Source organism: Sycon ciliatum, chromosome 6 (assembly GCF_964019385.1).
Source record: "Sycon ciliatum chromosome 6, ocSycCili1.1, whole genome shotgun sequence".
NCBI classification, from domain to species: Eukaryota; Metazoa; Porifera; class Calcarea; order Leucosolenida; family Sycettidae; genus Sycon; species Sycon ciliatum.
The window spans coordinates 18,609,067-18,625,837 of NC_088648.1; the positions used below are offsets into that span (position 1 = coordinate 18,609,067).

At 44.5% G+C, this 16,771-nt stretch overlaps 1 protein-coding gene across 1 annotated transcript in view; it reads left to right on the plus strand.

Moving 5' to 3' along the window:
* LOC135819555 (uncharacterized) overlaps positions 1-16,771 on the plus strand; it is a 101,776-nt gene that overhangs the window by 62,490 nt on the left and 22,515 nt on the right. Inside the window, exons 31-36 of the mRNA XM_065332784.1 lie at positions 1,810-2,241; positions 9,673-10,134; positions 11,614-11,907; positions 12,728-12,849; positions 15,284-15,458; positions 16,482-16,643. Of these exons, the coding sequence (XP_065188856.1) occupies positions 1,810-2,241; positions 9,673-10,134; positions 11,614-11,907; positions 12,728-12,849; positions 15,284-15,458; positions 16,482-16,643 (1,647 nt within the window). The remainder of the gene's footprint in view (positions 1-1,809; positions 2,242-9,672; positions 10,135-11,613; positions 11,908-12,727; positions 12,850-15,283; positions 15,459-16,481; positions 16,644-16,771) is intronic.

Sequence of the window (16,771 nt, forward strand, 5' to 3'; positions counted from 1 at the left end):
CTGCTCGCTCATTCGCCTGGCCTTCAGTAGCACTTCATCGCCAAGGACTTCAATTCAAAACAGTTTTCACACTGCGCTTCAAGCCTTTTCCTCGTGAACTTGCTGCAAACGTATGAGCTCTGCTGCGCGTGTTCGCTTTGCGTGAGGCCCAGAAACAGCTAGTATCTCCGTACTTCGATTGGCTGGATCGATGTCGTCCAGTTTCTCCTCGCTATCGCCATCACGACTCTAACTGGAGACGATTTCTTCACCATTTTCCGCAAGCAGCAGCTAGCGCAGAAATTTCGCCATCCCTGATCCTAAGCTGAGTGTAGGAGATGGAATCCGTTCGATCAGCTCAAAAACTCTTCGCTGTGACTAGAGGAGTAGCAGGGAATATTCTACCGGAAGCCCTTTGACTTCCCTGACTGCTGAAACCCTTCCTGCCATGACTGCTACTTCTTCAAACAAGCGAGATTCTCTTTGGTTCCACTTCACTGCACTCGATCGTCCACGCGACACAACCTTTTTACAAAACATCATTTTTCTCAAAAAATGATTTTCACCCTAAGCCTGGTTTTCGCAGATTCTGGGCCATATGGGCCAATCGCGGTCATCCGTGCTTTTATAAGAACGAAATGGCGCTTTTAGTGACATTTTGCATACAAATCCCCATCTAGTAGGGCGCCGTCACCCAGTTTCGGTGGAAGTGCGCGGGTTCGATTGGGATTCAAGTAGGAAGGGAGCGTCTCAGCTTTCACGGACCAAGACCATTCGACTCAGCACCCCGAAGACTACAACTGGTGAAATTTTAATTTTTGCCTTAACTTCCTCTTTACCCCGCACGTCAAGAAAATTACCCGTTCGTTAGTTAAAGGTACACCCGTTTGACCCCTAGTTTCTTCTTACTTCTCATTATTCAAATACTGTAAAAAATACCATCTTCATCAATAATAGAAATGCAACTAAAATCCAAAACAATTTTTTAAATATAAGGAACTCCTATCGGCCCTCTTAAGAGTTGTGTGTATCACTGTTGAGGCATCCGATGGTAAATAAAATAAATACTACTACTACTAACTCAAAGCAAATGAAAAAACTCAATGCAAATGAAAAGAACCCAAAGCAAATGAAAAGAACCCAAAGTTAAAGAAAAGAACCCAACCAGCCGCACACGGAGCACACAAGAGGCAACAGCATAAATAAGTAAACTTCCTCAAAAAACGTATCTGTGAAATCCAGGAATGTAGACCGGAGCTTGAGCCTCCGGCACAGCTAGTGCAGCAGACGAAGCACCGGTCTCTTCTTACTGGGAAAAGTATCTACTACCTTAGTAGCAGCTTCTTCGTACTTTTGTGAGTTTGTAATGTGCACACATAGCTAGATCATCGAACCACCGACCAGTCAGCGCACTGCGGGAGTTGGCGGCGGCTGAGGGCCGCATGTGAGTGGCTGAGAGAAAATGACAGTTTACATCACATTCAGAGGTCTGGATTTTGTATTGTTCTTGTCTGAAGTTAGTTGTACTATGATTGGATTCGTTCCATGTTGGTTTTGGGCATTCCGCTAGTTTTCTTCCGTAGTGCTGATGGTAGAGGTTGGTTTATTGAAGTTCTTTTTCTTTCTTTTTTTTATTCATAGAATTATTCTCTTCATTTGTGTTAGCATCCTTCATCTTGGCAAATTGTGTTTTGTTGCCCGTAAATAAGGCTTTTGACACACACATGTATGCTTGTACACATGTGAATGTGCATGTTCACTGCATTTCACAGTTGCGTTCATGTAACACGGGCCTTTGTTTTGTGGGTGTTTGTGTTCGTGTCATGGCAGATATCAAGTGCAATCCTGGGTGGGTGTCCTGGAGAGGTAACTGCTACAAATTTGTCACCAACGACTCACGAAACTGGCCTTCAGCCTACGAGAAGTGTCTGAAGATGAACTCAGCGCTGCTTAGCATATCAGACTTCACAGAGGAGGCATGGGTTTTGCAACAGCTGGAGAAGTTCAATTTACTGGCAGAGAAGAAGCTCTGGATCGGCTTGAATGACCAAAAGTCCCAAGGGTACCGCTGGCCAGACGACACTGCTGCATTCTACCGTAACTGGGACTGTGATGCGTATGCAAACTCGGCCAAGCAGTGCGTCTACATCTTTGCCGGTTTCCGTAAGGTGGGCAAACAACGTACCGGAAAGTGGGGCGCGGATTCCTGTTCCAGCTGGAGTACTGGCTACATCTGCGAATCATCCCCAGCCAGTGCCATGGGTGAGTGAGTCCAATGAGAATGCTCTGGACACATTAACCGTCATTTCATTTTGATATTTTTCCTACATTCCCAGTATGTTGGAGTCCGTTTGGACTCCAGTCGTATTATGCTGAGTTTTAATGAACTCAAACCATAATTTCGAGAGTTTGCTCTTGTGTTTCTCTTCACATATGCCATTGCCGAAAACAAACTATTATCTTTGGCAGAAAACTGGAGAATGAAGTGAAATAGACATAAAACCTGCAACTGAGTATTTCCGCTCTATCGCCGAAAAATGGTGAAATGTGAAGCCACGAAATATGGCCCGATATCTGAGACTTTCGCCCTTCGGGGCTACGCGGTTTTTTTGAGAAAACACTAAAAACAAATTTGTTCGCAAAAAAATCGATTCCGTCAAAGCGAAGTGCAGAGACGACAATGGCGGAAGAAAATTGAAGGCGATTCTTGTGTCAGTTGGTTATTGGGCTCACGGAGCACAGCAGCCGCGATCCCACGGACGGTGATGCATCGTTCTTTGTGGATATCCTGTCAAGCGGCGACAGCGCTTCTAGTTCTGAGAGCGCATGTCAGGCGAATCGATCGCAAGTGACACGCGGTACTTACTTGTCGGGGCCGACGATGATGAGGACTTGGCCTGGATGAGTATGATCAAGGCCAACCACAGTCTGCCTCAGCGATAGCTGCTACAGCTCCAGGCAAGGACAACCAGGTGGATTGCTGAGGGTACGCCGCTTGCAAGGTCGCTGGACGCCCTTGCGCGAGTGGCAGAACTGTTTCCTGAGTGTCACGCCAGACCTGCTAAAACAGCACGAAATGATGCGAGTTTTCTTTGCGACGATGATCCCAAAATGTTTGGGATGGCAAGCTCGATACTCGAGCTAATAATGGCGAATCAGACCATCACGGAGCACATGAGGCTGGGCAATCTCGAGTAACATTCTGTTACTTTTGAGTTGGTGGTGTGAAACGCTTGTCAGGCTGGTTTACTGATGTTTGGAAATGGTCAGTCTCCACAAAGTGCAACAAGGCGAATCTGGACGCATTTGCTCTGTTTGACTCCTTCACAATAAGTATGTGAATGCTGTCACATGTATCATGGTGTTCCGTCAAAATCTGTTGCAGACTATCCTGTCAAGCATGTCCATCACCAGGAGAACAGATAAATCACCTCTCCTTCTAATGCTGCTATTGCTGCTGTTGCAACTACACAACCTCAATAAAGTCACGGAATGCTGGAAATGAAGTACCTGAACAGTCAAAACACTTTACTATATTAGTTGGCTATTGATATCACATGGAAACAATTTTTGGTGGCTCCAAACACACTGATCTTTCAAAATTGTAAAAAAAAAGAACAATTCATTAACATGACTCCTGACTGTAGAATGCATTTCTACATGGTCAATATTGGTCTGATGGCCGTGAAACGAAGTCACAATACTCTACAAAGGCAAGACATCAATTTGCAATAAAAAAATCAATTTCACCAAAACAGCCCCGAAGGTCGATTTTCTCAGATATTGGGCCATATGTTTGGCTCGCACACTCAGATGGTTTCTTACTTGACGCACATACAAGAACTGTGTTGTTTTATGGAGCTCGGACTACGTGTTTTGGCAGCTACTATTCAAACAGGCTGGACACATCAAACACGGACATGTGGTCCATTCGAACCCCGCACACACGTTTTTTCGATTCTTCAAGTAGATAGAAGAAATTATTGGTTCGTTGACTCTATTATGTTGCTCTGATAGAACATTCACTGGCCGGAACAAAAATATTCTCCTTGGACTTCAGACTTATCGCTGATTGTACTGAAATATGACCTCTGCTCAACAATTGCTGAAACAGTAATGTGCGAAGAAGGCCCTGATCTTGTTTGTGCAACTTCTGCGGTCACAGTTGACATCATCGGCGACTTACTTGTGTTGGATTAGCATCAAGTGCTGGAAGCCCTACAAATCCAATCAATATTGAAATTTAACCTTGAACCTTCCGAGTTGGAAGGCTGTTGGTTAGCGTTACGAAGATCTGTTGAAGCTAGGTTTCAGGACATCGAATGTCTCATTACTCTGTCAGTTTTGTGCCTAGCTATTGCACTTTCTGACTGTATATAGTATCTTGTTACAGTGGTGGAGAGTTACTCTTAACTCGTATCCATATGTCCTTTTCATTTCTACAATTAAAGCTCCCTGTCTCTGGTCAAGGAGGTAGCGAGATGTTCTCACGTGTCACTGTATATGAGGATTCACAAGGTCGGTATCGAGCTGCACCAAAAATAGTCTGAATGCCTTCTTATTGGAGATCCAAGCAAGTGTGTTGGAAAACCACATAATAAATCCTGCAAGCTACAGCAAGCCTGCAAGCTACAGCTTACAGGTAGAAAAAGAGCTCCGGGTGGCACCACCGTGTCTATCACTTGACAGTGTGTGTTGAACACAATTTGTCGATGTTATCCATCGCCAGGCCAGTACGCAGGATTCAAACTGGGGTGGATCTTCTAGTGTTCTGGTGGAACTTCTTGAGCGTATGTGATTATTCTAGCCAAGTGTCAGAACAATAATAATAATAATAATAATAATAATAATAATTTTTTAAAAGAGGTCGGAGGCGGATAATACTTTAAAACGAAGGTAAGTTATGGGTCGCAAATATCCACGCAAACACACATCCAGTCATAATAAGGCACTTGTCATAAGTATCCGAACGTTTTCGGTCCCTTCTCATCAAGGATTATACAGGGAATGGCTCAAGCTGGAAAGACTAAAACTTATATAGCGTAAAGATAATTAGATAACAACACTCGTGACAAGGTGGAAAATTATCAAGTTTAGCACGACACAAAACTCGAAGGAAGATAATAATAGTGACAACAACATAGTGAGCAAATTAAGTTACATTGTTACCAAAATGTGTTGTCGCTACAATTGTTTGGTGTTACTCCTCGTCGAGGTGGTAACAATGTAACTTAATTTGCTCACTATGTTGTTGTTACTATTATTATCTTCCTTCGAGTTTTGTGTCGTGCTAAACTTGATAATTTTCCACCTTGTCACGAGTGTTGTTATCTAATTATCTTTACGCTATATAAGTTTTAGTCTTTCCAGCTTGAGCCATTCCCTGTATAATCCTTGATGAGAAGGGACCGAAAACGTTCGGATACTTATGACAAGTGCCTTATTATGACTGGATGTGTGTTTGCGTGGATATTTGCGACCCATAACTTACCTTCGTTTTAAAATAATAATAATAATAATAACAGCACATTTCGCGTAGTAGAGCACTAAATAAAGAAATTCAGTGTTTTTTTCCGCTTCTGTCTCGTGAGCATCATCAGCTAGGTGTAGTAGCTGCTGATACCGATTTCTCCCCGGGTGTCGAGCTGCACAGTTTCCTCCAGTCTGTCTAGTCTGCTGCTTGTTGTCGGCACCTGGAAAGGTCTTCCATGGTCTTCAATGGCACACCCAGCTTATTCAGCTGAGCGACCAGACTTGTGGCCAGTGTCAACCTTGGCCGTCCACGAGGTGCTTTGTTGCCCTTGTCAAAATAGCCGCTCATGGCTACTTGCGGTGGCGTGTCCGTGTCCATCCGTAGCACATGACCGGTCATTTGTAGTCGCCTACATGCAACTGTGTCTGATATAGGGTTGCTCTTGGTTCTGCGGTATAGGTCGTCGTTTGAAATTGTGTCTGGGTATCGTATTCCAAGGAGTGATCGCATTTGACGCTGGTGGAATGCGTCTGCCTTGGCCATTGCTGTTGACGATAATCCCCAGGTCTCGCAATTGTACAGGAATGTCGGCAGTACGATAGCGTTGTACAGGCGTAAGCGTGTCTTCTCCGCTACTTTATCTCTACGCAGCCATAGGGCGTACAGCTGGCCAAACACGCGAGAGGCAAGTTCCATCCTGCGCCGAACATCCTCTTCCTCCCCCATCAAGGAGCCAAGCTGCCTAGATGTCCGCCAGCTCTCGGATTCAGGTGACACACGGATCCACTCTGTTTTATCTGGATTTACTTTTAATGACCAATCGTGCAGTGTGTCTGCTATTACAGGCAGAGCATTCTCAAGCCACAGCCTGCAGGTTGAATAATAGGAGATGTCATCTGCATAACCCGTCTCTGGTGGTAGACTTGCGTCGCCAGCAGGGCGGGGCGCGAGACGAGTTCTGCATTCCTATAGTGCAACCTCCAGATAGCAGATGAAGAGAACTGGGCTGAGACTGTCGCCTTGTGGTGTTCCAATAGTGCTCTCAAACGGTTCAGCTGTGGCACTTGCAACCTTAACAGTGATAGTTGTGTTGTGGAGTAGGTGGTGGATGAGACATGTGCAATCTGGATTGGTGATTGCAGACATCACCTCCAGCAGCTTCAGGTGGTTAATCGTATCGAAGGCCTTGGACATGTCCAGGCCTAGAATGTGAAATTGCTGTCGGTAACGAATGGCTCTTGCAGCGATCCACCGCTGGGTCCATACCACGTCCGCTGTATTACGGCCCAGGCGGAAGCCGGACTGTGTAGTACCAAGATGATGAGAGAGTGCCCCGGATTCCGTGATGCGCCGAAGCACAATGATCGATATCACTTTGCGGATAGAGTTTAATAAAGTGATGGGCCGCAGACTGGTTACAGGACCCTTGGGCTTGTTAGGCTTAGCGAGAGGTATGAGTATTCCTGGTCCAATAGCCGTCGATAAATTGGCACCCTGCGAGAGCGCAGCGTTGACGAAATTTGCTATGACTGGCGCTAGCACCTCGGATCCATATTTCAGGACAATATGGGTGGTAATTATACTTCGAACGCACCCCGCACAACTTTGAACAGAAGCAGCGGCAGGATGAGCCGCCTGCAGTGACTGTGCGATCTTCACCATCACATGCACGCACGTTGAAAAGCGCGCTGCAAAAGTGGAAGAACCGTTTTCCACCATGCTGTCTCTACCGCATTGTACGTGCTGAATATGTCTGCGCTCGTGACCGCAGGTTACTCGATCGAGCACGACCGGAGTCATGACTCATGGTCACTGTTCCGGAGTACGGATCCTGAACTTTTCCGTCTGTGCTCTGGATGCAGCATCTGAGTATGAGACTCGTAGTAGCATCGGTCATCGTACCTGCACGAAAAAACTTGAAAAGTCCGTAGCTGCATTTGATTTGCGGATTTATTTTCGTCCGCACCCCCGAACCGCCCCCCCCCCCCCACCCCCCACCCACCGACTGGGTACGGGCAAGATCGCACTATTGTGCTGTTGTAGTGCTGGATGAGTTCAGGGTTCTGCTTTGGTCTCTAAACGTCTACATGTATAGATTGATTAATCGACGAGAGAGCTAGGAAATGGGGGATAAAAAAATTCCACCTATTGTAAATGACAACGATGTAGTTGTCTGGTGTCCAGACACATGGTTTCCGAAATTTTCAACCCAATCATGTACTTCTAACCCAGACAACCTCTGATATCTAGTGGTTGAGGAATACCTGGAATTTAAATATCACGAAAGGAAAATAATGGTATACCAAAAATCATATATCTGGGGTCCCCTTGGACCCAAAAACACTGATGAGGGTTAAGGTTGTTCAACAACATTTTGAAATGTTTCACAAATAAACTTTCTTGAAATTCCTTATTGAATGATAGCGGGAGGGCTTGAAAGCCGAGGAGCCCTCGCTACGCTTTGATTTTACCTAGGTCATCATGTGTGCTATTAGAACTGATTGAAATGTCTTTGCAATACAAAACGCTTTCGTTCCAATTTTTTGAAAAAAGAACCTTTAGCTCATCAACAGACACATGATACATAACTCAAAACGCTAAATCCGAGACCGGTAAATTCTACCAAGTGTTACATCATATCATACTGTGGTGCTAGGTTATTGAAATTTTGTTTTCAGTTTTTGTAAAAAAAAGAAAAGAAACACATGAGAACGAGTTATGCAGCAACTATCCACGACTGTAACAAGATGATGAACAGTCAGAAAGTGTGAATATATGGCACAAAACTGACAGGCTACTGAGACCTTCAGCGACCCGAGACCTACATGTACAGCTAGCTCTAACCCATCTCCAGTGTGCAAACCAACAGCCTTCCTACTTGGAAGGTTCATGGTTACGTAGGACCGAAGAGGGGAAGGTGAGCGCAGCGAAAATGTGCACAAGCTAAGTCCCACGACAACAAAGAATGCCGACTGTTACAGGACGATGACGAGGGCAGTTAATAACATGACAATGCGGTCTAACTACAATTCGAAGTAGCAAAGCAACACACCATGCAACTCGTGGATAGTTGCTGCATAACTCGTTCTCATGTGTTTCTTCTCTTTTTTTACAAAACTGAAAACTGAAAATAATTTTAATATGACCTAGCACCATAGTATAATTTTTTTTACATTTACTACTGGCTCAGTATTCAAGTTTCAATTTTCAATTTTTGTTTCAATTATTTTGAGAAACAGAGGGTACCAGGTTCAACTTCTGCTTAGAAGACGAAGTTTTTTTTCAGCTGAGCTGCGGTCCATAGTCAATTGGGAACTCGTGGCCTGGCACGAGGAAACATGGATGTTACGAAAGTGATTTTTGGTCTTTGACCACTCGCATCTGCGTCTTGATCCTAGAGGATGGTGGCTTTCCTGTCACGCGAACCGTGATTTTTTTGTTTTTTACACTGGCGTACCATCAGTGGATCCAAGTCATTATGTTGACCCCCTTCTACAAGTAGCATTATAGTCATTTGCGGCGATAGGCCCCCAGAACTCTTTCTCTCTCTATACTTATAACTCTCAACCTCTTTCTCTCTTTCTGTTACTCACCATCTCTCTCTCTCTCTCTCTCTCTCTCTCTCTCTCTCTCTCTCTCTCTCTCTCTCTCTCTCTCTCTCTGTCAATGTCTCTCTCTCCCTCCCCGTCCTTCCCCCCCTCCCATGGTGCTTGCCGTGTACGCCGATCCCGCGACCCTTGGTCGGAAGACCACCGCACCTCTCCAACGCAGCTCATATAGCACCTACACACCCATTGTTGCGTTTTTTGTTTTGTCTTCGTTTTGTTTCCCCTTCTTCAGTAGGTATGTGCAATGTGATAAATAAACAAAAAAACAAAACAAAAACACATACCGGTACGCGTAACATGGGATATGAACCTGCACTATCGCCATGCATGTTTTCTCTCAATTCAGTCCACATACATACACATTCTACCAAATTGCTTCATATTATGATCCTGCCGGTGAAAGCTCTATTGGAATTATGTGACCAACTGGCTTTGACGGCACGGTACGGGGACATGTCAAGATAGCTAGCCAGGCCTGGCGAGTCAAGTGGACTGGTTTGCATCAGAAGCTACTAAAGGAGCATCCTTTACATAGCTTCTGGAATAAACATAATATATGCCAAACATCGATATCTTAGTTGCTCTGTTCGTTGCTCCCTTACTTTCGTGCAGGCCATATTCCACTTGTCACTCAAGGCTCTTGCGATCCAGGTTGGGTATGGTTCCAAAAACGCTGCTACTATTTCTCCCAGGACAAGGTGACCTTCCCAACCGCCCAGGGCAATTGCAGCGTCTTTAACGCCCGGCTTGGGGTCATAAATACGCAAGCCAAGAACAACTTTGTTTTGCACTACATGATCCGCAACTGGTCCAACTTCACAGGGTATGGCTTCTGGATTGGCCTTCACCAGGCCAAGCCCACCGATCCATTCACTTGGGTTAACAGCACTGAGCCAGTCGTCTACACCAACTACAACTGTGGCGAGCCTAATAATGCGGGTGGCAGTGAGGACTGCATTGAGTTTTGGATCTCAAGATTTTCCTTCAAATCAGCCGGCTGGAACGATAGCCCGTGTACTCACTCAACTCATTACATCTGTGACAAGGTGGCACCGCCAATGCCAACTAAGCCAAGTCAGTGCAAAACAATTCCCTAGGGATATTGCTGTGATCATGCATAGTATGTTCATAAAGGTCTTGTGCGCATTCCTTGGCACAATTTGGCTGTACATGACCTAGGTAGTCTTGAAGTCGTCTTGTAGCACTCAACTCAGCATCGCAGGAGAACCCATCCAACTTTGGTTGCATTTCTTTCTAGTTTTGATGCTGCTCATTATGAACATTTTATACGTGCCTGCATGTCGGTCAAACCAGGGTGGGGGGGGGGGGGCTCACCTAAATTGCAGGGTTATTGCATCGGCACTTTTGGGTAAGCAAAGCGCCATCTGTGTACCTGGGATACCAGGAATTGTGGTCACAACAATTGTCTGTTTCTAAAGCTTCACTAAAATTAGCTGCGATCGGTTCACACAGTGACTCTCAGCTGCACTGACAAGGTCGAACCTGCTAGTGATCGCGAGATTCAGGAGTGCATGATGATTCTTGCTGATAAGTTCACTCAACTCGCATGATCGCATGATCACCAATGACTCAGGCTGCATCTGAACATTAACTCATGCAAGGCATGGATATTTGCTTCATCACGGAGTCAAATTGGTTCATAATCAAGGGACCTATTGCATATCTCCACTCCCTGTGAACATGACCGGTTTAGTCTGGGACGACATTGATATTGGGGAAACGGTGAGGCAGAAATGCAAAGAGATGAATGCTGCTGTGAAAACAAAGAAAAAGACTCAGTCACTTAAGGAGATGGAAGCAATGCTTGGCCTTTTTGTTTTTTTTATTTCTGTGTGGCAACCGTAGGGACCTGCAAACAAATAATTATGGTATTGACTTCAGACTTTTTCCATTTGGAACTTCACTCAAACTGATGAGTACTATAATGTGTTGGGGCTCCCTGCATGTTAGTTTGTATGTGAAGTATGTGGGTTACCATGAGGGCTGTGTCCCACCAGCATTTGTATGTGAAGTATGTGGGTTACCATGAGGGCTGTGTTCCACCATCCTTTGTATGTGAAGTATGTGGGTTACCATGAGGGCTGTGTCCCACCAGCCTTTTATATGTGGAGTATGTGGGTTACCATGAGGGCTGTGTCCCACCAGCCTTTGTATGTGAAGTATGTGGGTTACCATGAGGGCTGTGTCCCACCAGCCTTTGTTTATGCACAGGAAGGGTGAGCGTCGAAGTCTGAGAATTATATTCAACAGTCGCTGCTTGGATGACGAATGCACCATAGATAGTGGTAGACGTTGAGTGAGAGTGACGCTGGTTTACAACTATCCAGCACCGTCCTTCTCTTTCACATCATTTATTCTTCTGTATTTTCCTCCAATGGCTATGCTAGATCAGGAAAATCAGATGTTTGCTGGTAATTGAGTCAATGGATTCATTCATAAAAACTAAGGAAATCCAGGAGAATGAACGGCAGGTAAATGAAGAGAGCCCTGAGGTCAGTTTGCTTTTCCCTCTATCCTACTATCACCTTGCAGGTGGCGCTCACGTTCTCGGACCAGTAACAACTCTTGTCAATGAATTTCAGTCAGCTTCATTCATCTGCAATGCCAGTGGATATCCTGCTCCGGATATATCCTGGTATCATAATGGCACGCTTCTGATCAACTCCTCGGAAGTAACCATCTCATCCACTACGTTCAGTGTTTTCACAACATCTGTGCTGCTATTGGCAAATGTAACTAACGAGAGCAATCAAGGCTTTTACATGTGTCAAGCCAGGAATATTTTGGGTTCTAATACCAGTAACACGGCCGAGCTGATCGTGTTTGGTAAGCAGTACCTTACGTAAAACACCATTATGTTGTTGTTGTTGTTGTGCACTCGCAGTATACTTTATATATAGGAGAAATCCAAACAAGCATACGCCTAATAACAATGGACCCACTGTGAATAAAACCCAGTCTGGACTTCACGAGTGCAAACATCTACAGGCATACATTAGCAAGTAGTAGTTTCATAGTATAAGCATGACTGGCGCCTTGAAAACTGAGAGAGGGACATTCTTGAGAGAGAGAAATTAGCGATGAATAACATAAAGACTGTTCATGGCATGAATGTCTAGAAATCTGGTTTCGTTGGTGGACTCTAACACATAACTCGTGCCCGACAGTTTTCCTTGTTTCCCAGTAAGATTATCATTTATTTTGCTATATGGAACAGATTTGCGAAAATGGGTGACAAGCAAAACACTTTATGCTGTGCACTCATGTTTGCAATGTTGTGCGGCAGTGACATGATTTTCAAAGTACACATGGAAACCATGATCTATTTGACACTAAATTGAAACTTTGATAAGGGTTTGGATCCAGGTAATAATGTCCCTTCGCTGTACCCTCAGGAAAGGAACAGGACAGAATTTCTTTCACTTTTTCACACCGAGCCCAGCTAAGAAGAAAACTTTAATTTTAAGCCGGTCCATGTAAATTTATGGATGCGTTCAAATGATGCTAGTACAAAGACAACCAATATGTTCACTTCACTACGCCCCCCCCCCCCCCCCACCCACACCCCACACCCTGTTTTGTTCACAGATAAATCACACCGTATTTACATTTGTTGTGCAATTTTGTTTTTTTGCGTTGCTGATAGTTCCTGTCATTCAGGTAACGCCGCTAGCAAGTCAGAATGTGTCAGAAGGTGTCACTGTTCAATTTGAATATGGTGTATATGGTGTCCCGACTCCAAGAATAACATGGTTCAAGGATGGAAAGGTAGGGGCAGATGCAGCTATTCTACAGCATACATCCGCAAATACATGTAGAAGCCGTCAGCCGCCCTTCGAGAGATTATAGATCAACAGCCATTCACAAAAATGTGAAACATGCGCCAATAGATATTAATACCTTTACAGCATGGTAAAATGCATGAAATGCATGAAGCTACAGAATTATCCAAATTCAGTCATAGCAATGACGCCTGTGTAATTGGCGGAGAAAAATAAAAGTTAATTACCAAGAACAACAACAACAATAAGCCATCAGAGTTGTTCAACCCCTGCATGACAATCGCCATCACAGCGAGTACAGCCTAGTCTGAATCTTCGATTTATCTAAAGCCTTTGATACTGTGTGGCACCGTTGACTGAGGGCTAAGATCGCGTCATTCTCGAATCAATGACTTGTACTACGGTGGTTGGAGAGTTACCTGTGTGGTCGCTCACAGCAAGTAATCATCTCGGGTCAATTGTCCCATCCTGAATGCGTGTGTACTGGTGTCCCCAGGGATCAATTATGGGTCCCCTGCTTTTTCTTATGTTCGTGAATTATGATTGGTGCAATTCCCAACACCTCGCTATATGCGGACGACACCACTCTTCTGGCTAGTCACTGGTCGCTCCCCGTCGCATGTCAAGACCTGCAGGTAGGAATAGACTGTGTGGGCAAGTGGATACGAAGGTGGAAACTCCCCTAACAAGCCGGAACTCGCTTCGTTTCCCGATTGCAAGAAACAATTCCAAGAGCCACTCGCCTGTATTCCTGGCATACCAATTATGGGATTCTCAATAATAACGGGGAACTCATCAGAGGAGAAGCAGTTGTTGAATGAAGGGGTTCAGCTGAATAATGCTATTTTATAGAAAAGATATTGGCGCACTGAGGTGTAAACACTCAACTAACTCACATATGTGACATATCAACACAAAAGAATAGTGCAGAATATGAGGTAGTTGAGTGTTTACACCTCAGTGCGCCAATATCTTTTCTATAAAATAGCATTATTCAGCTGAACCCCTTCATTCAACAACTGCTTCTCCTCTGATGAGTTCCCCGTTATTATCTCTATGGAACGAAACAAGACTTGTCAGGAGTACTACGACTTGCTTTCAGGGAGTGTGGCTGCTGAACTGTTCGTGCTGTGATCTGCAAGCGTCGTGTGGTCTCGTCGGGTCAAATGAAAAACCTATTACTACTGTATTTGACGGACCTATTGAAGATGGCAACAAAGAATTATGACTTCTCCTGGACCAGGAAATCTGCCATTGACCAGAGGAAGGATGTGATCTGCTGCTCGGATTATAGCGTTAGACGCCAACCCTGCAGTCAAGATCAAGCTGGATACGTCGCCTCAGCAGCCCACAGTTCTATGTCACACCCAGCAGCCTTCCTTTCACTATACCGCTGGCTGAATTTCAATTATCGAGGTTTGTGAAGTATTTGTCTTGTGCAGGTAGCAATCTTCAGATGTGACGTTAGACGTCCGTGAAGATTTGTTGGTTTTCACTGGGCCTCTAATTTTCACCTATCTTTGTCACTACCTCAGTACCATTGTGACGTGTCAACTAGCGCAACCTATTCCTGTGTACCTTTACCTCTCCTTCTCATTGTGAATGATTTAGCACTTGTGATAGTTGTGTCTGGTAGGGTTCAGAACACCTCCATTCTGCACTATTCCTTTTGTGTTGCAACATATGTCACATATGTGAGTTAGTTGAGTGTTTACACCTCAGTGCGCCAATATCTTTTCTATAAAATTGCATTATTCAGCTAAACCCCTTCATTCAACAACTGCTTCTCCTCTGATGAGTTCCCCGTTATTATCTCTATGGAACGAAACAAGACTTGTCAGGAGTACTACTACTTGCTTTCGTGGAGTGTGGCTGGTGAACTGTTCGTGCTGTGATCTGCAAGCGTCGTGTGGTCTCGTCGGGTCAAATGAAAAACCTATTACTACTGTATTTGACGGACCTATTGAAGATGGCAACAAAGAATTAGAACTACAAGTTAGACTAAAATGTCCACTAACACCACCAGTTCCTAAACAATCTCATCGACTGACCAGCGATACTGACGTTCTACAACTGACTGGCTATCAGCTCTTGCACGTCTCGGATGCGTACTCCAACAGCCTTCCAACCTGCAAGGCTCTAAGTTGTATGCTAACATACTCGTAAGACCAGTTAGTTGTAGAACGCCAGTTTCGTCATTCAGTGTTGTGCAATATGTTATCGCAAATGAGCAGATTGTTTAGTAACTTGTGGTGTTAGTGAACATCAGTGCGACTTGTGGATCCTTGGTCCTTTCTCTTTTCTATAAAATTACCTTGTCTTCTTCAGGGTCGATAGGCTCACAGTCATTGGCGTCAGTCACGTGGGTCATCATTAACACGTTTCCTATTTTTGTGTCCTATTTTCATGCTCAACTTCAGATTCTGAGTTTGTCAGACCGCGTCAATATGGCAAACAATAATATGACTTTGATAATGGTCAACGTCCAGTTTGGTGATCGAGGTTCATATCATTGCGTGTCTGACAATCGAAACAGCGTCAATCTAGATCTTGGAGGGGTTCAGAATAGCACAGCAGCCAATCTTGATGTGAACAGTAAGCCTTTCCTTTCTAAATGTATTTCTACTTACCTAATGCTGTAGACTTTGATCCTAGAGGGTGGTGGCGTTCCCGCGGCGGATGCGGAAAACTCGGCTTCCAGCCGAGTCTCACGCGAACCGTGAAATTTATTTATTATTTAATGCTGTAGACAGCAAGCTGTTTCGGCCATAAAGGTCTCATTAGTACAGCTACGAGCTAAACAGGTCGAGCTACCAGCCATGGTGCAAAGGAGGCACCAAAGGCATTAAGATAACTCGTCGTTCTAGCGCCAAAGTGTAAAGCAGCTCAAGAAACTGGAATCAACATGGCTGCCAGCTCAGAGGGATGCGTGTTAAACAACTAACATCAGTCATGGGGTAGTGCGGATGGTAGGACAGTACTGATGAGGCTGACAATGCAATGGTTTGAAACAATCAGCGTTCTACACATTGGAACCAGCTATTTGGAAGTAAGAAGGTAGAGATAAATCTAAGGTACTCGAAATAGGAACTGAATTATGTAGCTGCGAACATGGCATGGGGCATATTTTTTTGAAAGCCGAGCCATAAGGAAGATGGTGCAAATAGGTCACCCAATATCTCGCTGAAATCCATCTGTTGAGATTTATTTTCAAGAAGTATGTCTACATAGAGTACACTCACCTTACTGTTTCCCAGAAGCTGATTGCTGCAAGTATGTGTGCACAAGCTACCTTTGCAAATGATGAGAGAATTGCTGGTGAAAAGCTTTTTCTGAAAAACTCTGAAAATTGAAGGAATGAAAATGAAGCAAACTTCCAGTCCAAAGACTTTTGCCTGCTTAGTACACAGTGTTCTCATGACTATACCACTTGTTTGTAGAATTTTAGAAGCAACGAGAACAAGAGGACGACGTTAATACAGCTCTGTGTACACATTTGAAATTCTGTTGTTGTTGCCTTTGGCCGAGTCTCACGCAAATCGTGGAATTTTCTTACACCCTAGCCAGGAGGAACAGGTTGAAAGGTGTGCTCCGTGTTTGTTTTTATTCATATTTTAGCTCACCCAATGCTCCTCTCAGCCCAAGCATCGTCCAGAGTCTTCCTTCTCGATGAGATGAATGTTACATGTAGTTATGCCGGCTTCCCGTTGCCTGATATCATGATAAGTGCACCAGGTCTTACTTCTATGCAGGTTACAGCTATGACTACATCAAAGACAGGTTAGTCGCCACCTGCAGAACGACACCTTAGATGAGAGACGGTATGGCATGCCAACAAATTTCAAAATCTATTTTAACTGACACTGTTGGATGCCAATGCAAATCTGGGAAATGTAAGACATCACGAT